Source organism: Thrips palmi, unplaced genomic scaffold, assembly GCF_012932325.1.
Source record: "Thrips palmi isolate BJ-2018 unplaced genomic scaffold, TpBJ-2018v1 HiC_scaffold_3, whole genome shotgun sequence".
Lineage (NCBI taxonomy): Eukaryota > Metazoa > Arthropoda > Insecta > Thysanoptera > Thripidae > Thrips > Thrips palmi.
Window position 1 is genome coordinate 10,322,035 of NW_023144630.1, and position 22,637 is coordinate 10,344,671.

General features: G+C 43.8%; 2 protein-coding genes and 2 long non-coding RNA genes across 5 annotated transcripts; 2 read left to right on the forward strand and 2 right to left on the reverse strand.

Annotated features, from left to right (window-relative positions):
- Positions 1-2,781: 2,781 nt before the first annotated feature.
- On the forward strand, positions 2,782-3,741 carry LOC117648307. The gene is made up of 3 exons (XR_004587888.1): positions 2,782-2,868; positions 3,144-3,257; positions 3,342-3,741. It is a non-coding gene; the product is annotated as an uncharacterized LOC117648307 (long non-coding RNA).
- A 7,908-nt stretch (positions 3,742-11,649) lies between these two features.
- On the reverse strand, positions 11,650-12,650 carry LOC117648329. Its single transcript, XR_004587892.1, has 3 exons — positions 12,380-12,650; positions 12,115-12,217; positions 11,650-12,032 (listed from the first exon to the last, which is right to left on the reverse strand). It is a non-coding gene; the product is annotated as an uncharacterized LOC117648329 (long non-coding RNA).
- A 1,449-nt stretch (positions 12,651-14,099) lies between these two features.
- Positions 14,100-18,487, forward strand: LOC117648196 (lysine-specific demethylase 4A-like). Its single transcript, XM_034390536.1, has 10 exons — positions 14,100-14,270; positions 14,607-14,756; positions 14,836-15,036; positions 15,125-15,362; positions 15,439-15,650; positions 15,743-16,303; positions 16,502-16,658; positions 16,787-16,935; positions 17,021-17,195; positions 17,631-18,487. Exons 4-10 carry the CDS (start codon positions 15,228-15,230, stop codon positions 17,976-17,978), a joined length of 1,737 nt encoding a protein of 578 aa, XP_034246427.1. The 5' UTR covers positions 14,100-14,270; positions 14,607-14,756; positions 14,836-15,036; positions 15,125-15,227; the 3' UTR covers positions 17,979-18,487.
- Positions 18,488-20,327: 1,840 nt separating this feature from the next.
- Positions 20,328-22,561, reverse strand: LOC117648300. Of its 2 annotated transcripts, XM_034390756.1 has the most exons (7): positions 22,468-22,561; positions 22,180-22,344; positions 22,072-22,108; positions 21,702-21,974; positions 20,997-21,206; positions 20,676-20,746; positions 20,328-20,584 (listed from the first exon to the last, which is right to left on the reverse strand). In XM_034390756.1, the coding sequence occupies exons 1-7, from the start codon at positions 22,534-22,536 to the stop codon at positions 20,387-20,389; spliced, it is 1,023 nt and encodes a 340-aa protein (XP_034246647.1). In that variant the 5' UTR covers positions 22,537-22,561; the 3' UTR covers positions 20,328-20,386. The 2 variants fall into 2 exon arrangements, with proteins under 2 accessions (XP_034246647.1, XP_034246650.1); XM_034390759.1 differs by lacking the exon at positions 20,997-21,206.
- Between the last annotated feature and the right edge of the window lie 76 nt (positions 22,562-22,637).

A 22,637-nucleotide genomic window follows, 5' to 3' on the forward strand; every position in this document is an offset into this window, starting at 1 on the left:
GCCACAACCAAATGACAGTTCAGAATTAAGTCATGGCTTGGTCTAGCCGCCTACTATGGCAAGTACGTACCTCATAGGCCAGCAAGGTTTCACCCTTGTACCGCCTACTCAGAAAAGGAGTCCACTTTGATTGGACGCCTTATGGTCAGGAAGCTTTTGACTCTGTCAAACAGCTCTCACCACTGCGCCCAGTCTTGGTTCTCCAGATGTGGATAAAGGACCATTCACGTTGCTTGTTTGCCAGCCTTACTGGCCTAGGAGCAGTCCTAACACAAGAACAGACGGCAATGAAAGTAAACAATAGCTTACTGGTCTAAAACATTAACCCCAGCACAGAGAAACTACTGTGTCACTCATAGGGAACTCCTAGCATTGGTAGAGTCAGTTAAAGCCTTCAATCATTATCTAGCAGGAGCACCCTTCATAGTAAAATCAGATCACGCAGCCCTACAGTGGCTTAAGAATTTCAAAAACCCTACTGGCATGTTAGCAAGATGGTTGGAAAAGTTGTCTCCATACAAGTTCACAGTCGTGCATGAAAAAGGCACTAACATCAGTCACGCAGATGCACTAAGTAGACGGCCAGACAGGCCATGTGAACCCAGCTGCAAAAAGTGCACAAAAATTGAAGCTAAAGACGCAACGGCTTACCTCATCAGCTCCACTCTTGTAGAAGGGTTAACGATCCAGGAAATCTTCACATCAGTACTTCAGGCCCCCAACACAGCACCAGTAGTTCACCCAATCAGCTTGGAAGGAAAGTTCTCCTCTCCACTGGCCAGACAAATTGAAGAGTGGTACCAAGTCAAAAGAGACTTCCACTCGAACACAGACAAAACATTCCCCGGGCTGTGCACCTACAACAGAAACAACAAAACAATCATTAGTCTCATTGTCAAGGAAAAGATGGAGCACAGACCACACGTCAATGATGTAGAAATAGCACTAAACATCCTTAAAGCTTGGCTCGTCAACAGAAATGTCACTGAATGGAATTTACCAGAATTTGACTATTACAACACACTACTGACTATGTAGGTTTTTTTCCTGCGTAACAAACGCACACTTACATTTGTGCACAATTGCGCACAATTTTGTGCATTAAAGCGTACAATATCAACTACATAAGGATGCGTAGGAATTTGTGCATGATTGCGCACACAATTTTGTACATAGCTTGCGCAGGAGAACATTTGGTACCAAACGCATGGATAAGTGCAATTTAGCGCATGAAATTTGTGCAATTTAGCGCATGAAATTGTGCGTGTTTAGCGCAGAAAAACCTACACAAAGGAACTTAGAAAATGTATGGTTCTTGTGAACTCTAACAACAAAGAGGCAATTAATAGTTATCTGTAAATACATACACTCTCATATTGTATGGTGTGCTCATACACAGCTTGACAGAATGAAGAATGTCCTTCCATAATTTAACAAAGTGACGAATGCCCATAACTAATGGAAAAAAATGACAAATGTCCATAAGGAACTGAGTGATATTCAGCCTATCACAACACTACATGTAGCTGTTTCTGTAGACAATCATGCATAATGACTCCTGCATTTCTGTATCCTATTCTCATCTAGATTGACTCACTGCAGGGGCAACAAATATTCCTTGATAGACTTTCCGAGGCACTGAAATCTTTGCAGCCAGTAACAGGTTTTAGAAACTAACATTCCTCCTCACCAGACTTCGATGAGGGTGGTGAACATTCAGTAGCAGGGTGCTTGGTTGGCTGGAGTGGAGAGGGCTGATCCTAAGTGATAACCTCCCTTTGACACCTTGTTGACTACTACACCGTAGTGTTTTCTGGGCCCTCAACAGGTGGGAGTAGGAGACACAGCCGGCATTTGAGACACGTTTATCACTGCTTCTTCCATTTTAATGATAGACAATGCCATGGGCACGTAGAAAAGTTCACAACACTTGAAAGTCCCAACGATACATTGAAAAACAACAATTGACTGGATACAATTGCAATTGCAATGCTAATCTGCAGTTCGTTCGTTCTCCTGGAGGGAGGGGAGTGGTAGGGAGGGGTGCCATCATCTGCTGCTATGAGAAATTGTGCGCCAATCTCCAATTTGCCGTTCTTGATTGATGCCACCGATTGATAAATTGGATAAATCATCTGGAGAAGAGCGTGGGTAAACATTTCCACTATCTTGATTTGTGCAGAGCATGCTCTCGCGCTTCTCATTGCTACGACTTCAACTCGTATTTGCATTTTCGCTGAACCCCAGTACCCCAGCAGAAGGCAAAAGTGGAAGGTGGATGTAAACATGCAAACCAAAACAACTGGTTGGCTGCTCACAGGCCTTGCCGGCAGAGGCATACAGCCCATGAATTCTTCTGTGATGAACTTGCACCTCCTTTCCCTACGCCAGATCAATTATTTTCTTATTGTTAACTAATCTTGTCACGCCATTCGCCGAGTCCTGGTTGTCTCTGTGGCCTTGTGGTCATGCTTGCCTATCTTATCACTTCTTTGACTTTGATAATTATTTCTTCCTAGTTTCTGAAGTACTGTGTTTTTATCTGACTATTTCTCTGTGAAGATTCTGCTCCTTCCTTTGTAGCACTCCTTCATTAAAAATTGACGACTTCCTCTTTTGCTTGCAATAGCTATATTATGTTATCAATAACCTAAACTCCAGCAGTAGCTGGCTATGACCTCTTTGTTTCTTTTGTCCTGTCTTATACATGGTTGCTTTGGTTTCAGGTAAATGACAATACGCAAGAAAATGGAATACTTCTTACTAAAAAGAACTATTCTCACCATGAATCACCAACAGCTTTCCTGTCAGCCGTTGCAGCTTTGGTCAATATCGCCCAGGTCTGAGCATGCCAGCAGGTGTATTAAAGTGAGTTATTTTCCTATTTATGCATAGAGTAGGCTGCCATAACCTTCACATGAGGCAGGGATCCGTTTCCATAGGTATCCATGCTTGTTTTATTGTTGCCAAGGCTGGGCATTGTATTCGAGTGAGGTCAGATTCAGAGCCGCATTAGTTATCATTGCTGTTTCTAGTGGGCAACTTGCATGGAATTCTGAATCAAATGAAATGTGTTTCATTTTGCATGATTTAAATGTTGATTCATGTCTGATTTGTTTAAGTGTTTTGGATTTCTGTTACAGCTCACCGTTAAATCGGCTATGACTTTTACTTGACTCAACCAATCTAATCTACAATTGACCGTATGTTGCCTCTGCTACCAAGAGAAATTCGAAGGAATCAAGGCTACTTCTGAGGTAAGATTGTCTAACTATTGTTGGACATAACTCCTCTTAGTTTTTGGTTTCTGTTCTCTTTACCCATTTGTTATTATTTTGCAGATGCTCCCAACACAGCAACAAACCGGAAAAAGGATATTAGGCAATAGCTAGTGTACTGTTGAAGTTCCTTCTCATGTGTTGGTGCTTTAAATTTTTGTAATAGTTACAGGTTATTAAAATAGGTCTTTCTCTGCTGAAGCCTTGTCTCTTTTATTTTTTTGTAAACAATTTGTCCATTAGAATTTAGTATTGTAACAAGAGACAAATAAGTATGTATATACAGAATTTATATAAATTCTAATTAAAAAGTAGAGAGTGTAATAACATAAGAATAGAACAAAAATAGAATACTTGGCAGAGGCACAAGTTAACTCTAATTGAATTCAATTTAAGCTTATCTTCTTCAGGAGCTCTTGCTCTGATGGAGTCACAATATCAGGCCTTGATTTCTGACCTTGTTCAAAGACATTAGCAAAGCAAGTAGCCAAGAATGGAAGGTGTTTCTCCCCCCGAGAGGATACTGCCATTGAACACGAAGTATGATTTGAAAAGCACGTCAATTGCTTTCATGATAGACCCACTTGCAATTTGCATTGCTTTTTGATCCAATACCAAAAAAAATCTTGTAATGTATTATACAGGGGGCTTTTCACCAGAATCAAATACGGCTGGATCGAGCTCTCACTTTCTTCAATTTTGTCACAGACAAATAAGTCTATGTCTTGTCCAAGCTGAAAGAAAACAATGACAATGTTTTGAAACTTTTCAAATGTATATGCAATTCAAAACAGGTATTTCATTAAAGTCAAGAGAAGATGAAAGGTACCTGCACCACTTCTATCAAATCCTTCAAATCAAAATTGAGGCTTTTGCTTTTAGGGTCTCCTTTAGACCTCTATCTCTAGGAAGACTGTTGGCCAAAGCACCAGTGCTTTTATCGAGTCTGCAAAGTATTTAAAAAGTTGTGTTCATTAGTAATAAAAATATTTGCCATTTAGACAATTCTCTGAGATGATTCCATTACCTCCAAGCAATTTACCTCCAAGCCTTCAACTGCCTATTTCTTTACATCCAACCATTTCACCTCCAAGGGAAGTGAGTTTTTACCTCCAAGGCTGTTACCTCCAAGACTTTTACCTCCAAGACATTTACCTCCAAGACTGTTACCTCCAAAGTATTTGCCTGTAATGCTTTGGGGGTTTTAGGTGACGCGAGAGAGGCGAATGCGATGAGCAGCTTCTCTGCAACTATTCTCACGATCAATCAAAGATGTGGTGGCTTTACCTATCCAAGCCAAGCGTAGTCTAACCTAACCTAGCCAAATGTAGTCTAACCTAACCTAGCCAAGCGTAGTCTAACCTAACCTAGCCAAATGTAGTCTAACCTAACCTATCCAAATGTAGTCTAACCTAACCTAGCCAAATGTAGTCTAACCTAACCTAGCCAAATGTAGTCTAACCTAACCTAGCCAAATGTAGTCTAACCTAACCTAGCCAAACGTAGTCTAACCTAACCTAGCCCAACGTAGGCACCCCAAATTACGAGTGTATGTTCAATCTGCGACCTACCCTGACCCCGGTCCACTGGAAAGTCTCTCGTGCTGTGTGTGACTTCAATGGTGACTCTGGCGACCGTCGTCACCCACGCGACCCACGCGCACTAGCCCATTGTGCTCTGACCGCGGTGCGAAGGAAGAAACGGTCGCCTTTGCACATTAGCGCGCCAAATGGACTGCGCGGCGCGTTGTTGTCGCCGTGTTGTTTGTGGGACCACCTTTGCATTACTCCTTTAACTTGAACTCGTGAACGCAAGAGCACCCTGACGGCCGAGGGCTAGGAGGCAACGCGCGTCGGACACGCCCGCCGACCGGGATCGCGAGCTGATTTGAATGAGACAATGCTTTCCTAGCTATTGCAGTTTGTCTCACGCTGGCAAGCCCCTTGGGGAAGGCGGCTTGGCCACGCCGCCGTCGTCGTCCTCTTAGCGGCGAAGGTTCGGGTCGGGCCCAGTGGACCAGAAGACCGGTGGAGGCGGCCAAAATTCTCGACGCTTTAAGAGCTCCAGAGTCACTAAACAGGACTCGAACCGTACGTGGGGCCTCACTAATGGATTCCTCGCTCGGAGAGCAACTCATTGGAGGGGTCACACGTTCGAGTCCCATAAAGCGACCCTAGCTCAAAACGCTTCTGGGATTTCAGCCGCCTCCGCTGGTCTTCTGGTCCACTGTACGAAGACGGCCGAAGGTGGCCGAAGGCGCCCGAAGGCCGGCGCGTTACGTCACGCCCGATCGGCTTCGCCTTGGTTCGCCTCTTCGTCTTCGACCAAGAAACGAAATTCGGCCGGGCCGGGCTTCGCCATGGCTTCGGTGAGGCTTGGCCGGCCGTGCTGGCATTGCCGGTGTGGGTACGACCTTTCCTTTCCGTACGAGTGGGCATGTGTGACTGGCACTGGCACACTGGGTGACTGGACGAGCGCCTGCGAGCCCGAGGGTAGGCAGCCCGCCCGACGCGGAGAGCGCCCGCGCGGTAGGCAGTCCCGCAACGCTCGCGTGTGTGACGGGCCTCGCGCAGGCGGCCTGGATCGCGTGCGTGAGTGCCAGCCGCGCGGGCCCTATTCCGCGTGCAGGTGTCCGAGTCCACGATGACGGCGTCCACCGGCAGGGCGGCGCGGCGACGCGTCAGATCGAGTCCCCCCGCAGTCGCACTGAATCAGGTACGCTGCGTCTGGTCCCGTCGCCGCCACCGCGCTCCGCGAGCTCACACTGTCTCCTCCACCTGCCACTCTCATTAGCGCGGTCTCTGTCGCACTCACGGCGCATCTCGCATGGGGCGCGAGAGAGACCGAGTGACAAAAGGCCCCGCGGCGACCGGGTGCTAAATTTGGCCGATAAGGGTGCGCGGCCCGGCCGGCGAAAGATGTTTTTCGTAGTGGCGCTGGCAGGCGGCGCTTGCATGCGACCGCGGAGATGTTGTGCCACCAGCGTGCCGAAGGCCATGCCGTGTCCGAGTTCGCGCCGGGTCCGATGTATGTGTGGGGGCCTACTCGTCCTCCTCCAGGATGGGCCAGTTCATCTCACAATCCAGAGCGTCGAAGTCCAGGTCTGGCAGTCCGTCGTCCCCGCTGACCCACGCCCCGTTGAAGGGCGACGGTGGCAGGGCGGGGTCCGGGCCCACCGCCGTGACTAGGGCCTTTAGCTCCTCGGTGAAGGAGCGTGCCTCTCCGTCCTGCTCCGTTTTGGGGACTCTGCAACCGCTGTAAGTACCGCCGATGGCTGTCCGGTGAAGTCCCTCCGGTGGCTCGGCGCGTTCCTGCGCCTCACCGGCTGCGGCTCCTCGCCTGCCGCCTCGTCCTGTGCAGGCGGCGACGCGTCGCTCCCACCCTGCGCCGACGGGGCGCGTCCGGCGCTGACCTCGGTGACCTCGGCCGGCCGGGGGTCCTCGGGTTGTATGTGTAAGTTCAGTGCCGGTCTGATGAAGTGCATAGTGCGTCCGCGATCAAGGGTAATGCACCTTATCTATGCTGTTTATAAGACCTCGCTCGTACAAGATGGCTCATCAGCAGCTCCGCACTCGAACGGAGGCTTGTTACGGTCCTTCGACTTCGCGGGCGTGATGAAGCTCCCGTCGTGCGGTGCGCGGGAGGGCCAGGGTGGGTGGGTGAGTGAGTCAAAGGTGTTTTTCCGCTATGCTTCCTTGTGTCCTTGCACAGGCGGTGAGCAGCTCGTCGGCACTGGTGTGCTGCTTCACCTTGCACTCGGCACAGGTGCACGCATGCACTGTTTTGATGCACATGCAACGTGCGAAATGAAACATGCACTACACATCGCACAAATTTGTGAGCAAAATTGCACGATTTTCTGCATACCCGCGCAGAAAATCGTGCATTGCCGCGCACAGACTCGTGCGTTGCAAAGTGCACGTTTCATCTCGTGCATTAAGCGCGCAGAAAAACCCACATAGTAGACGCCCTAGCACTCACTAGCAGGAGGGGAGAAGGTGGAGGGGAAAGTACATCCCGCAGCGGCTTTTGAAGCGTAGACTGTCTTTGGCTGTCTTTCGTTTCGAACGCCGCGAGCAGAGAAAGAGCCCCCCCCTGTCGCATTCACTCTAAAATCCTTGCGTTGTATTCTCCGGCATTGTACTACGAACTCTCTTACAAACTATTTTCTTCGCGTTGCACACTGTTACTTTGCAACTAGCAAAGGAAATGCTTTGCAACGGTTTCTTTTTGTCTTTCGCGACTACCGAACAATTTTTGCAACGCGAAGAAAAGAGTTTTCAAGGGTGTTTGTAATACAAAGTTGGAGAATACACTGGTAAAACAGAGGCATAAAAACTGCGCCCATTAAGGGCGTAATGAGTTAATGCCTTTGGGAGGGCACTAATACTTTGCATAGAAGTCCTATGCCTATTCACGCTCCTCTCGGGGCATAGTTTTTATTCCTTTGTTTTACCAGAGTACAGTGAAGTACTTTTGTTGGCAAGCTTTCAAGAGTGTCCCTGCCACTTCGTTCGGCTTTCGTGTGACTGCATTCCGCCACTCTCACTGCAACTGCTTTGTCGTTCTCCCGCCTAAAAGTGCTGCTCATTGTTCCAGGTGTGCTGGCTCTAGGAAGCCCATCTTCCACAGCGCAGCTAGCATCGCGTGGCCGCGTGGAGTGCGAGTGCCGCCCCGCCGCACAGGACGCTCCTCACGAGTAGGCAGCCCTTCGGACGGGCCCGGGAGACTTGCATTCACCGACGCGGCCATGTCTGCTTGCTGTTACGACGCTGTGGATAGCAAGTTGTGGCTACACTAGACAGCCATGAACGAACCGATTGCCGGTCATCCGCACTGATGACTTGGAGGCCTGTAAGCGCCTGTGAGGTAGGCAATCGATCCGTCCCGCAACACACCTGTGTGGAGACGGTGGCCGACCTTGCCTCCGTCGTACACAGGTCGCAGCCGCTCATTGTTCCAGGTTCCATCCGCAGGCTCCAGGAGGCCGGAGGCCCATCGTCCGCAACACAGCGAGCATCACATGGTGTGAAGTTTGGGCACCGCCCCTTGCAAGTAGGCAGCCCTTCCGACGTGTGGCATTCCCCCGCAGCTGTTCGACCAGCGCAAGCATAACACCGCCCAACTCCATGGACGTCTGCTCTGGTCAAATTCGTTACTTCCCTCCCCACTGTGCGCTGCAAGGACTCAGAGCACGGTGGGCCAGAAGACCGGCGCATGCGGCCAAAACACTAGACGCGTTTTGAGCTCTAGAGTCGCTAAATGGGACTCGAGCCGATCGCGTGATCTCACCCATGGATTTCTCGTTCGCAGAGCAATCCATTGGTGGGGCCACACTTTCGGTTCGAGTCCCATTCAGCGACTCTGGAGCTCAAAATCCGTCCGGAATTTTGACCGCACTCACCGGTCTTCTGGCCCACTGTGCAGCGGTCCCGCAAGTGGCCCTGGGGCTACACACCACGCCAAGGTATGATCAATAATCCCCTGTGCGATAGGCCTGCTGCTCGCAGTGACTTGGTAGTAATTGAATTCCTCATCCCATTTCAGGCTGACCTTTGTGGGCCATCACTGAATGAGTCCTGCTGCTGACTCACCACCCTCAACTGGTTGGGGTTTTACCTGAGTCGCATAGTCGCCTTGGTCCTCGCAACCGTTCCTGTTTTTTTAACCAAAACTAAGCCTACAAGGATGTCATCCTACAAGGTGTTCCTTATGTGTGGGCCAGGCTTCAGTCTGTGCTGTGGTTCGCAAACTGATTCCGAAGTTGTTGTGGTAGTCAAGGGAGCGATGCTGTTCCTCTTTCTGGAGTAAGCACATTGTAGACTTATTTATTTTTAGGACACAGATTTATGGTGTGATCATGTGATTCTTGAAAGAAACCAGTAGTGATATAATTCCTGTCAACATTTCGTGTAATCTACTTAGAAAAGAAAAGCTCGAGTTTCACTATAGCCGCTTATCCTCTCTGTCATCATTTCTCAGCTGAATCTTTGAACGGAGAGGCCTGAGGAATGAAGAGCCTACTTCGGCATTTGGAGAGTTTACAAGAGTTTAATAAATTCACACTACTTTCCTGAGGTAGTCCTGTGATGTCCTATCTCACTTTGCTTAAATTTTTCTCGCTCATTCTAACTTTCTCTACCTTCATCACAAATCATTCGAAATAAACAGAACTGTTGGCAGTTGCTGTTGTTGAGTAAGGGTAATTTAAAATTGAGGAAAAATAAACAGGATAGTACAACAAAGTGGTTCCATACATGTGTTTATTTCTACAATAATCTTGATCCATACAAGCTACCGACATATAATGAAAAGATGTTTAAGAGGTATTCTAGTCTCTGACTCGTCTTGAAAATATCAATGAGGACATTGTTGACTTAAGCAGAACAACAGCCCATAAAACAGCCTCTCATCCTTCTCCCTTAAAAGGAATTTTAATCAGGACAAGAACAAAACACAGTTGCGAAAAATGACTTCTAGAACGGTGAAAATATTCTGAGAGCCAGGCCAACAGGGCATCATCACTAAAAGGCAGAACTCAAAGCTGATCAATGTTGATGTGATGTGTGTAAACCAATAATCTGCAATCAGAAATACAGCAACATCAGTACAAAGGCCACAATGCTCCCAATAAAGGACATTGAACAATAGCACCAAACCACCAAAAAAAGTAGCACACAAGATATACAGAGTCCTTCTTACCTCATCTCCTTGTAAATGACACCCTCGAGAAAGTAACCAGACTGGAAAGTGGGCCCCCAGATGTAGCAACTGATCTCCACATAAAACACAGAAAGAAAAAAAAAGACAGCAAAAAAAAAACAGAACAAACAAAACAGAAGACCGCAATTTTCATTGGTAAAGGACATAACAACAGAGAGGATCACAGGACCAGAGGGACAGCAGCAACCAACTGAAAAACAAAAATCAGGGTAAACTCTGAAGGTGGAGAAATTCTTATCAGCAGCAATGAGAATTCCAGCCCCCAAAAAGGAAAAATAAAGTTTACAGGGCAGTGGTAGGAAGCTATGGAACAATAATCTACTCCAGTCAAATTTACTACTGTGAAACAATAACATATTAGAAAAGAAAACAAGCTGCATATGCCATGACTGCAGTGTCACTTGGGTAAAGTGCAGTTAAAAAGTAGCTAGGGACAAGCTTGCAAGATACATGAAGTCTGGCCTAAGCAGCTCTCAGACAGTTCAGAAAATACCCAAGTCGCATTCCAAACCAGCCGCTGGCCTTCCAAAGCTCCCAGCAGAAACAAATCTTTCAAGGCGGCCACTGATTTAGCTCACACCACCACAAGTGTCCGGCCTTTAAAGCTCCCAGACAGAGAGAACAGTTGGATACATCTCACTTGGGATGCTGGGCTGGTCCAGGCTGGCCCAACATTCAACGACACTCAAGGCGGCCACTACATCAGCTCACACCATAAGCAAAGTCTGGCCTAAGCAGCTCTCAGACAGTTCAGAAAATACCCAAGTCGCATTCCAAACCAGCCGCCGGCCTTCCAAAGCTCCCAGCGGAAACAAATCTTTCAAGGCGGCCACTGATTTAGCTCACACCACCACAAGTGTCCGGCCTTTAAAGCTCCCAGACAGAGAGAACAGTTGGATACATCTCACTTGGGATGCTGGGCTCAGGCTGGCCCAACATTCAACGACATTCAAGGCGGCCACTACATCAGCTCACACCATAAGCAAAGTCTGGCCTAAGCAGCTCTCAGACAGTTCAGAAAATACCCAAGTCGCATTCCAAACCAGCCGCCGGCCTTCCAAAGCTCCCAGCGGAAACAAATCTTTCAAGGCGGCCACTGATTTAGCTCACACCACCACAAGTGTCCGGCCTTTAAAGCTCCCAGACAGAGAGAACAGTTGGATACATCTCACTTGGGATGCTGGGCTCAGGCTGGCCCAACATTCAACGACATTCAAGGCGGCCACTTCATCAGCTCACACCATAAGCAAAGTCTGGCCTAAGCAGCTCTCAGACAGTTCAGAAAATACCCAAGTCGCATTCCAAACCAGCCGCCGGCCTTCCAAAGCTCCCAGCGGAAACAAATCTTTCAAGGCGGCCACTGATTTAGCTCACACCACCACAAGTGTCCGGCCTTTAAAGCTCCCAGACAGAGAGAACAGTTGGATACATCTCACTTGGGATGCTGGGCTCAGGCTGGCCCAACATTCAACGACATTCAAGGCGGCCACTACATCAGCTCACACCATAAGCAAAGTCTGGCCTAAGCAGCTCTCAGACAGTTCGGAAAATACCCAAGTCGCATTCCAAACCAGCCGCCGGCCTTCCAAAGCTCCCAGCGGAAACAAATCTTTCAAGGCGGCCACTGATTTAGCTCACACCACCACAAGTGTCCGGCCTTTAAAGCTCCCAGACAGAGAGAACAGTTGAATACATCTCACTTGGGATGCTGGGCTCAGGCTGGCCCAACATTCAACGACATTCAAGGCGGCCACTTCATCAGCTCACACCATAAGCAAAGTCTGGCCTAAGCAGCTCTCAGACAGAAACTTGATTTCTTGCACTCCACAACGGAACTTAATAGATGTTTGAGGTGCAGATGTTGAAGAGCCCCTTGAACTAATTTTGAAGTCACCTAGAAATGCAATGTTGACTGAACAAAAGCATTTCCGGAACACATTATTCATATCACTCACCGGGCATAGTTTGAATGATGTGGCAATGTTCAGAACGATGATCCCAGCAGTAAGAATTAGGGGTTCCCTTTTCAAACTGTAAAATGTAAGAAAGAACTTATCCGAATGACAGCATGAACGAACTGATATGATGAAAACGGACTGCGGCCTGTACTAACCTCAAATGGAGCTCCAACGACAAAGAGCGTCAACGGTTCTTCTAGGTCCCGAATCCAAAACGTAGCATTTGCTGGCTCCTGCTCGTAGTTATCTGCTCCACAACTGTAATAAACGAAATTATTTTTAACCAATGTTGTTTTTCGATAATGCAAACGGAAGACGACACCAAGTCGAAGGCACCGGAATAATTACGACCACTGTCAAAAATTGAATGGACTACGAAATGACGAAGAAACTTGAAGCAAGATGTAGGGAAATTCTCACCTTAGACCATAAGAACATAATTCTTACTGAACTGTAGAATCTTGACAAGTTCTAGCCGTTCGAAGGGCGGCAGGAAGTTAGGCTCTTGCCACTCTGGCACCGATCGTTCCGAGTCAAAGCCCGGAACTTCCACCAACGCGGTGAAAGAATTACGTTAGGCACAGTAATCAAATAATGAAATGCCCAGCGTAAACTTAACTCAGAGACTTGAGTCCTTTCCACAATTCCATTTCAACCGGTCATTTGGCCGTTACGAACGAGACAATTTGAACACGAAGCACACCGCCTTGCGCATGCGCGTCAGCGCCGCTTCCTCCCTGCGCATAACGAAACGAAAACAAGTGAGAGTGCGCCCAAAATGCAGTCTGCTGTTCTGCTCAGATCAAAACAAGCACCCTCTTCAAGTCGTGGAGAATCTAGGCAGGTTCAATGAGAAATATCTATTTGTTCGTATGTTTTATGAATACAATTGGACCGTCGTTATTGGCGGAAACTGTCCAAGTACGCAGCTAGTGTCGGTGCATTGAAGGGGAGGCGGCACGCAATCGCATGCTTTTTAACCTCCTGTATCTTGCTGCATCAGGTACTTACACCAGGAGGGACTCGACCAATCAAATATAATTTTAATCGTAACAGTTCTGACAATTTTCACTTATGTTCCAGCGATATGTCATGCTGTGAACGCAGTTCGGATCCTCCAATTGATCAACCTGTCCCTAGTGGTTCTGCATCAGCTGTGTTCTCTCTCATCAAGCAGGAGTTCAGTGAAGGCTTGAATTCTGTTAAAGACGAATTTCTTCATGACCATCAGAGCCCTCAAGTATCGATTTCCATCAAAGAAGAATTGAGTGATACAACTCATTCATGGGAGAATTTACAACAGCAAGTGCCATGTGAGAGTTGGTTGTCAAGAAACTGCTGTGGTTCGTTACCAAATCACTTTGATGAGGTTTGTCACTTTATTCCTTTTGCAGCATTTGCTTTGTTCATAAAGTACCCCCCTAAATCCTTATTACTTTCATTTTTTGCAGGTGGAATCTACAGATTTAAAAGAAGATCTTTCAAAAGTAAAATTTGGTGAAGGTCCACCCAATGAAGAATTTGAACTACTGTGGGATAGTTTTCTGCAAAAGTGCTTCAGTTTTATCAAGGGCAGTCTTGCTTTCAATACTGAGCCTCCAAAGTATCCCTGTCATTGTTCAATGATGTTGCTTGTGGAATGCCCCAAATGTTGGCAATGCTTCAAAGGTACAGCTGACCGTCTGAAACGGTTAGTCTCTCATGTCATGAAATGTCACAGTCAAGATGCACCTGCAGTACTTGAAGGAATTTCTAAGCGCTACTACCCTATAGTGCCTTCAATGCAACATTGTCTGAGTGGAAACAGACCTTGACTCTCAATCCCTTCGTAGCACAAGTGTCAGTCAGTATTTGTATCCATGATTCATTTATTTATTTTAATATTTATGGTATGATTTGATTTAGTAGTTTCTGTAAGTGCAGAAGCATTCAATATGGGCAAACATTGATTTATTTTTCTTTATTGTGCCTACTGTTGGTCCACCTTGTCGTATCATTGTCTGATGTCATCCACAACTATCGTTGCCTTTTCTTTCTTAAGACAGACTTTGATATCCTTAATTATCTGTTACGAGTCTTGTTTTGAATGAACTTTCTCGACCATCTCATTGGTTCATTGATGCATCCTTCACTATCTCAATTTGCCAAGTTTGTGGAGGATTGAAAGACTCTCAAGTTTTGTTTTCATCAGTTTAAAACGATTCAGCTTGCACCTGACCAATGGCCGTCCTTGAAAACCCAACAGCACTCATGCTGCTTTGATGTAACTCGGTGAGAATAGTGGACTGGGGTCACAAAGATGTGCTTGTTTGTAAGTATTGATCGATTCTTTACTCAGCTGTAAGAATCATTTCCTTTCCTCAAAATTAGCTTGCTATCAAAGTTGCCGGGTGTTTATTTTGCATTCTGTTTGCTGGCTGGTAACAATGATGCAATGTTACTGTCTCATACACAAGTTTTCCAAACTGGAACAAACTTTTACATCCAATCCCTTTCGCTTGTATAAATTCGACTCAAGTTACACTCTACTTCCAGTGAAACTATGTTTGCATTCCAAATCAGAAATCTGCACCTCTTTTAAAGAATGAAGGACTGAAAGAAAGCAATGATTGAATCTTACATTGAATGTATGTCGTCTTTGTTTCAGGTCAAAGATGTTCCACCATTTGTTAACTCCTGCGGATGAAATGAACGGTGCCTATTCTGTGCGATGGTTGTTTCTGCACAGCTGCTTCCATAGAATCTGTTCTGATCCATTTGACGTCTGACAAAGATCATTCTTGCTCTCCAGTCTCTGGTACGCTTCCCTCGCCCTGTTTGAGTTCCTGCTCTTATCTTGATCATGATTTCTCATCTGTTTATTTATCTCCTCACAGACTGCCAATTTTTTAGCAAATTTGGTGGCACCAGGATATGGTTTTGGCTGCAGTACATTTGACAAGAGTAGATTGTACCCAGCACAGCTACATCCATCAGGTCAGCAGTCAACTCTGTGAAACCTCACCTGACCCCAAGATCCCAGTCTGGAATCGAAAGATGGATTTCTATTGCCAAGCTGGGACCAACTCTTACAGAAAGTAATTACCCTTTATTTTAAATGCTGGACCATTCATGTGATTTGATTACCTGTGAATAGCCTTGGGAAATTGTGTTGACTATTTGCAGGTGTACTGGCAGTCAGGAATACCTGTGAATATACTCTCCCATTCCCATGGTGTAGTTTTGTCTGTGGCAACTCAATATTCCATTTGTTGCATTTGCTCACAATATGAGTGATTTAAAGTGGAGAATTGATGCAAAAAGGGCAGAAGTCGATGTAACAGAAAATTCCCTCAGAAATTTTACCGATTTCCTTAATCTGATAGAGGAATGTGGCCAAGTTAAGGAGAAGGGTGCAATCAAGGTTCTTTGAGTGTTTGATTATGTCTTTTCAATTTGAAGCAGTTTGAAACATATCTTTTTTTTCTTTTACATTTTAGATTTGCCTGCCGGAAAGTTTTGTCCGAAAAACATCTTTCAGTGACCTCTTGAGCGGCCTTAAGTTAGACCAAGCAGCCCTACAAATGCAACTCTTCTACAGACCTGATAACCTGGTATTTGGATATAAGAGCGTTGATCCTCTTGTGGAAGATGTGTCTGTTTTCTTGAGCAAGGCGAATGATCCTGCTGCTTACTCTGCAGATTCTTGCTGGTGAGCTGTGGCCCATTGTAATAATAATAATAAGAATAGCCAATCGTATTCACTTACCTTGTTTGAACTTGCTTTTTCTTTGTCACTGACAGCTCCTCCATGCTTGCAGTACTGGGTGAGGATGCACTTTTTCATCATTACTGGAAAGTTCTTAATGCTTATGCAGGAAATGCCTTGAATCGGAAGGACAATATCATTGAAGTGGTGGAGAAGCTGGTGGGTCAAAGAGATAACGTCCTTGCACAGCATCATGACATGAAGTCAAATGGTCAAGATATTTCGTCTTATTCCGAGACAGAACCGATTCTTCATAGCTATCCAATAGGACTTAGCCACAGACTATGCATTGATTGCGATATCAGTAGATCTCTGGAAAGCGATGACCAACATGCTGCCATTCAGCACAATGAGAGAAGAGAGGATACAATATTGTATGGTGCTGATATTAAGTTTAGTGGTGCACCTGTTGAGATCTTTAGTGGTTTCTCTCTTTCCAAATTGAACTCCATCTTAAATTTGCCTACTGTGAATCACCCTGCATTCTCTAGTTCTTCCTTTTATGTTGGGTCTACTCATTCTTCATTTGTTGCCCATATTGAACATGCATCTCTGTGGAGCATTAATTTCCTCCATTATGGACACTGCAAAGTGTGGTAAGCTTGTATTATACTTTTTGGGCTAATCAGAGCACTCTGTTATGAATTGTCACTGAATAAAGGTGCATTGTTGGCACAAAAATAGTGACAGGATTAATCTTATAAAATTGATTTAAGTTTAATGGATGTAAACTTACCCCCTTTTTGTCATTACATAAGAACAAAACTAATTGATTCCTTTTCTTTTACTCCTAGGTATGTGATACCTCCAAGGTATGTTGGCCTCGTTGATTTCTATCTTTCACAAATGCGGCTGGATCTTAGTCACAAGGCATGCCGTAATATTTTAGGGCACAAACATGTCATGCTGACACAGCATTTTTTGGTTGAATACAGCATTCCTCATTCAAAGGTACGCCCAAATTATCATTATCATAAATCAATCAAAAACCACCTCGTGTTAGTATTTCCAAAGGTGTCTTTGTCCCTTTTTGTGTAATCAATGAGAGAAGCAACACCTCATGTACGTCAATCCCACAGATCATACAAAAACCTGGTGAATTTGTGATTCTTCACCCCAATGCCATTCATTTTGGCTTCAATATGGGGAGCAATATTTCAGAGGCCGTTAACTTTGCTACAGTATCATGGATTCCTTATGGATTGACATCACCAAGATGTGCATGTTTGTAAGTTATGATTTCTGTTTCTTGAGTAGATTTCACTTCATAACCTGTACCATTAACTTACTTATGTATTTGTTTTCCTTCCCAGGGGATCTGAACAAATGCATTTAGACATGACTCCTTTCCTCTTAGCCTTTCAACCTGAACAATTGAAGACTTATTTGGAGGGTGAAAGTCTGCTCACCCCTGACCAGCACCCATTTTCACTTTCCTGCGGAAAATTGTCAGATCTAAGTTCTTTCAACAAGAATGGAAAGAAACAGGTATATCACCAATTTTATTTAACAAGTTTTACATTACAATTTTGCAGCAAGGCATTGGTTTACCAAATCTCTCCCGCTCAACTGTTGCTGAAGTGGGTATCGAGAATAGAAGCTATTCTGTAACCAGCAAAATTAAATTGGTTCTATGCAGATTTTATCTTAAGATGTGTGTCATTTCTTAGAGGTACACTTTACTACAAAAGAATATTAATTTTTAAATGCACTAATTGTTGTGTGGTTAAATTTGGTCTTAAATCATGTTATCAAATTCAATTTGATGAGTGTCAAACAAGTGCCCCTGGATCCACGCAATAAAGTAACAATATCTTAAAGATAATTTTATTCAAATCGAAGCTTCTGCAAGAAAATTCTTTGAGTTGCACAAAATCTGTTGCCTTATTTTTTTTAAATTGATTTTGTTGTCTTTGTTTTCAGGTATCTGTCAAAACTGTTTTGCCATGTATCAGCTCCAAAGAAACTCACCATGAAGGAAAAATGATAAAAACAGAACTGAATGTGGCACGTAAAACTATGTTACAGTGCCCCGCTTGTATCCGGTCTTACAAAGGTGGCATGGGTCGTCTAAATCGATTACTGACGCACATCAAAAGGCACCACTCTGCCCATGCAGAGAAACTTGAACAGATGATCTTGAAAAGGTATAAAAAGAAAGAACCAAAACAAAAACAAAATCAATGTCCAATTTGTTACAAACATCTATCTGGTTCAGCCTTTCACTTAAATGACCATATACGTAGAATGCATCATAAAGATCGACAATGAACAGTACTTGGATAACTTAGTTGTGAGGGGAAGGCCTGTTGCTTGGAATTTTGGCTAGCTCTGTCAGGATGCACACAAAATCCTGTTGGATTTACATTTATCTTGGCCAATATAATATAGCTCAGCCTTTATATAAAGCTTGCCCTATTTAGCCTGGCCCTAATATATATATTTATATATATGTCTGTGGATTTGCTCATGTAGCTTTGCCTACATGGCTCCTTACATTTAATGGGGCCTTTCAGGCTTGGTCTGTTTGTCATGGTTTAAGGTTTAAGGATGGACGTTCAACCAACGGCTCTGTCAAGCATGAGCCTCTCACTGTTACTTAGTGAGGTTGATGGGCAACACAGGGGGCCCTTAGTCCGCAGAGTATGGCTCCGAACAGTAGTATGACAATAAAAACCTTTAGTAAACTAAAGGTATGGGGGAGGGAGAATGTCAAACGTTCTAAATCCCCAGCAGGTTGCATTGCTTTGCTCAAAAAAAAGTCAGCTCTGCACTGTAGAGAAATTGATCCAGGAAGCGGAAGAAGGGGATAACTCAATTTTGGCCATTTTTCAGGAGAAACAAAAACCTGTTAGCAGGGAAAACTAAAACAAAACAAATGAATGTTGCAGATGTTAATAATTTCAAAAAGCATTAGTAAAATTTTGGGAAAAAATCAAAAGTGTAAGGTCACTCCGTAGAGGATTTCTGCGACTTATCACTTTCCGTTGAAATGGAAAACAGAGTCAGCTCACCTTATATTTCCTAAACAAAGTGGAATTTGGAGACAAGTCAAGTGGAACAATAGTCTACATAAAGTGTATGTTACTCTGGTGTATTTTTTGGACTTAGCTCTTTTTTCCAAATTGAAATTTAAAATTAAGGGGGGGTTAAGTTGAGTTGATTCTTTTTACACTAGATTCATAAAAACACAAGTTGAGTTATATCCTTTTGCCAATTTGTTAAACGGACTCATATAGACTAAGGTTGAGTTATCTCCATTTTCTAATGAAATTTAGACTGTAAAAGGGGTTAAGTTGAGTTATACCCTTTTTCCATGTGGATTTTCTCCAAAACTGCTTGGAATTCAGTCAAATAATTTGGTGTAATGATGTAAACCATTCTAAGGCACAATAATAAAATAAAAACTCAATTTGGGGATAAGTCAAGTTATTCCCTTCTTCCGCTTCCTGGATCAATTACATGTAACGAATCACCTGGTATATATATATGTCTGTGGATTTGCTCCAGGCTTGGTCTGTTTGTCATGGCCCATGTATGAATATAGCAGTAGTATAACAATAAAAACCTTTAGTAAACTAAAGGTATGGGGGAGAGAGAATGTCAAACGTTCTAAATCCCCAGCAGGTTGCATTGCTTTGCTCAAAAAAAAGTCAGCTCTGCACTGTAGAGAAATTACATGTAACGAATCACCTCTCTTTAATTTGGTACAAGTATACAGTGCTTCACCAGACGATGTTGCTGATGTAGAATTGATGCATCACTGCAGCAGTGATAGAGAGTTGTGGAAAATGAATTGTTTGTTTTTGTGATCCCTTTTTAGGTATGCCATTGTTAATTACTATCTCACTGTTGACTATGCACACTTTTGTAAATTTAAGTTCGGAAATAGAGTATTGTATGTAACATAAAATGTACATTTTTGAATAAATTGCCGTGCCTGATATTTTTGTTACCTCGTGCCATGGGAATCACCTTCCAACAACATCTAGAAAGCAAATGAAACTTGCCCTTCAGCCCCAAGTCTTGTGTTTAGAATTCTAAACTACGCACAGATTCCCTTCATAAGAAGGATTGACTCTAAGACCCCATCCTAGGTCAGCGTCATAATAGACTTCAAAGTATAAGGAGGCCCGCAACCACATCCTCTTCACCATTTCTGCCAGTTTGTCAAACCTCGAAGTTTTCATGGGTGTACCCCATTCTTTATTAGGCTTAGCACTGCAGGTCCTTTTAGGGAGATGGAGGTAGTCATGAGCCAAATGGAAATCTAACTTCCAAAGGGAATCTAATTGGTCTGAGCTGAGTTTAACTCCCACCTGAAACACAGGGTGAATCCCACACTAGAATATGAGTAGCATTGATGTGAAAGCCTCTTCATGCTTTGTAAGAAATCCAGGGTAAAAGAAAGAATGTAGTACGTAATGTATAGGTCAAGATAAGTTTTAATGTAAAAAAAACAAACAATGATTCATCTTCATTTAAAAATGAGAATTCTCATTATGCTTAGCATAATCAATCACAAAAATATTTACGAAGGATAAAAATGAACAACATAGAATAAACTCTCCTAAAGGGGAATCTTTGTTAGGAACAGAATTCTCATTATTCTTTAGCAAAATCAATCACAAAAAAAAATGAACAAAGGATAAAAATGAACACAGTTAGTTCTAATGAAATCACTCTTCATCAGAAGAATCTAAGTCACTAGGGACAATAATGATGTCTTTTTCGTCCCTGCAATGGGGGCAAGTTGTCGCTACTTTCAGCCATTCCGCAAGACAAAACCAGCACATGAACACAAGGCATTCTTCGCATTGATAACGTTTACGGTGAACCTTTTCTAGACAAACAGGGCATGGGTCTTCCGGGTTACCCTAAAAAGTTTAAGATCTTAGCATCATGCACCAAAATCCACAATCCAAACATTGATGCCCATAATAGATATAGAATTATTAAGATAGCTACCTGTCCAGGAGAGTTGTTGTCATCATTGGTTTCAGCATTGTCCTTGTTGTCAGTGCAGTCATCAGCTGATTCTGCAATTAAAAAATATAAATTACAAAGTCATGTTCCTACATGTACCAGCCTGACGTGAAATATTTTCTGATCCCTGTGAATAAGTCACGTAAACAACAAACTGAAAACCATCTCATAAAATACATAGCAATCAATGTAAGGCTATGGCCTGATAATTAACAAATTCACATTATTAGAGTTACACTATTGGAATGAAATTAACAATTTATTGAAATGTATGGACAAATACAATTTCAACCCAAGCCTTACCTTGATTAAAAAGCTTTGACAGCTCTTCGCCATGTCTTGAGAACAAGGGAGGTAATTGTTTAAAGCCATTTGGCAACAAAACTTTTGCCCGCTTAAGACAACGTAGCTCATCATCAGCATCCTCAGAGGTGTTTGCTCTTTGGTAAGCATTAACTAGCTGACGTGAACAACGCATGCTTATGTCCTCATCATCCGACTCATCAGAACTATCTGAAAAAATTTATATTGAGAAGCAATATAGCTCACCTACAGGTCATCTGGATTGGAAACATCACTGAAAGCATCTGCATTCAAAGCAAAGTAGTGTTAAATACACTCCAAAAGAAAATTCAACAAGAGATACTTGATGAAAATGGAGAAATAAAGAGAAATGATCCATGATGGAGCTGAGTTGTGAGAGATTGCAAAACAAAATGACTACTTTAAGTCTTTCTAAAAAAAAACCATTAAATTATTTCTTGAAGGCTAAGTGTCTGAATCAAAGTGCTCATCTGAATTGAGTACATTATTTGAGGCCCTTGCTATATGAGCCACCCCACAAAAAAGATAAGAAAACTCTAAAACTCTGATTGCAGGTGCCTGATTTAATGTTAACAAAACTCTGAAGTCAACGACATCTTTCACCTTTGGAGATCTACAGTTTTGATCTATCATGTGTAAAAGTATAGAAATACATAACCAAATCTGGCATGCAGAAACACTTACCTTCATCAATCACCACCTTGGACCTGCTAGTCTTCTTACGCTGAGATATCCTGGGGCCAGACCCTTCAGGAATTGCAGGTACTTTAGATGCGTAGTAAGCATTGGCCTTCTCCCTCAAGGAGTCAACCTCTGATTCTGATGCCTTTCCTTTTTTGGCAGGCACAACTGCTTTCTTTGAAGGAGGAGCGGGGGCTGCTTTCTTAGCACGAACTGGCTTCTTAGACACAGCAGCTGGCCTGTTTGGAGGTGCTCTCTTGGTGTTTGTAGTCTTGCCTGAAAAATTAAGAAAGAAAGTCAGAAACAATTCATGTACCAACAAATGATGAAATAAAGTCACTTTAATGCAACGCAACAACACAAAATAACATACCACTGGTACTGAGTTTTCCTTCGTCAATATCATCAGGCTAAAACAAAAGAAAGCAAATGATCATTAAGTACAAACAAAAAATTTGATAATTGATAATAGTACGCATACCTTATTCTTATTAGGGAGGTAAACAGCGCCACAGTTCTTGCTATTCCCCATGGTAAAAGCGACTTTTGGAGCATCCTCAAAATCAGTATCATCATCATTATCATCAAAGGAACCATTACGTTCTATGTCAAGAGATCCCTGGTCCTCACTAATGATCAAAGGCTCCTAATACAGTAACAAAAAAAAACCAAAAAAAAAAACTGAATTGCCAAAAAATTCAAGTTCAGGCTATTAAAAAAGGAAGGCATGAAAATTAAACCAGAGCAAATGTCTACAAACAGAAATTACCGAGGGAACACACGAGGGTGAGTCATCAGAATTACTGGCATCAGATGCAGTCTCAGCCTGACTAGACATCCGTTCTCTGGGAGCTGATTGATCCCTATCAATGGCAGTCTTAAAACGACGAGACTTCCATTCATTGTGTCCTAATGCAGCCGTGTCAGATGCAGTCTCAA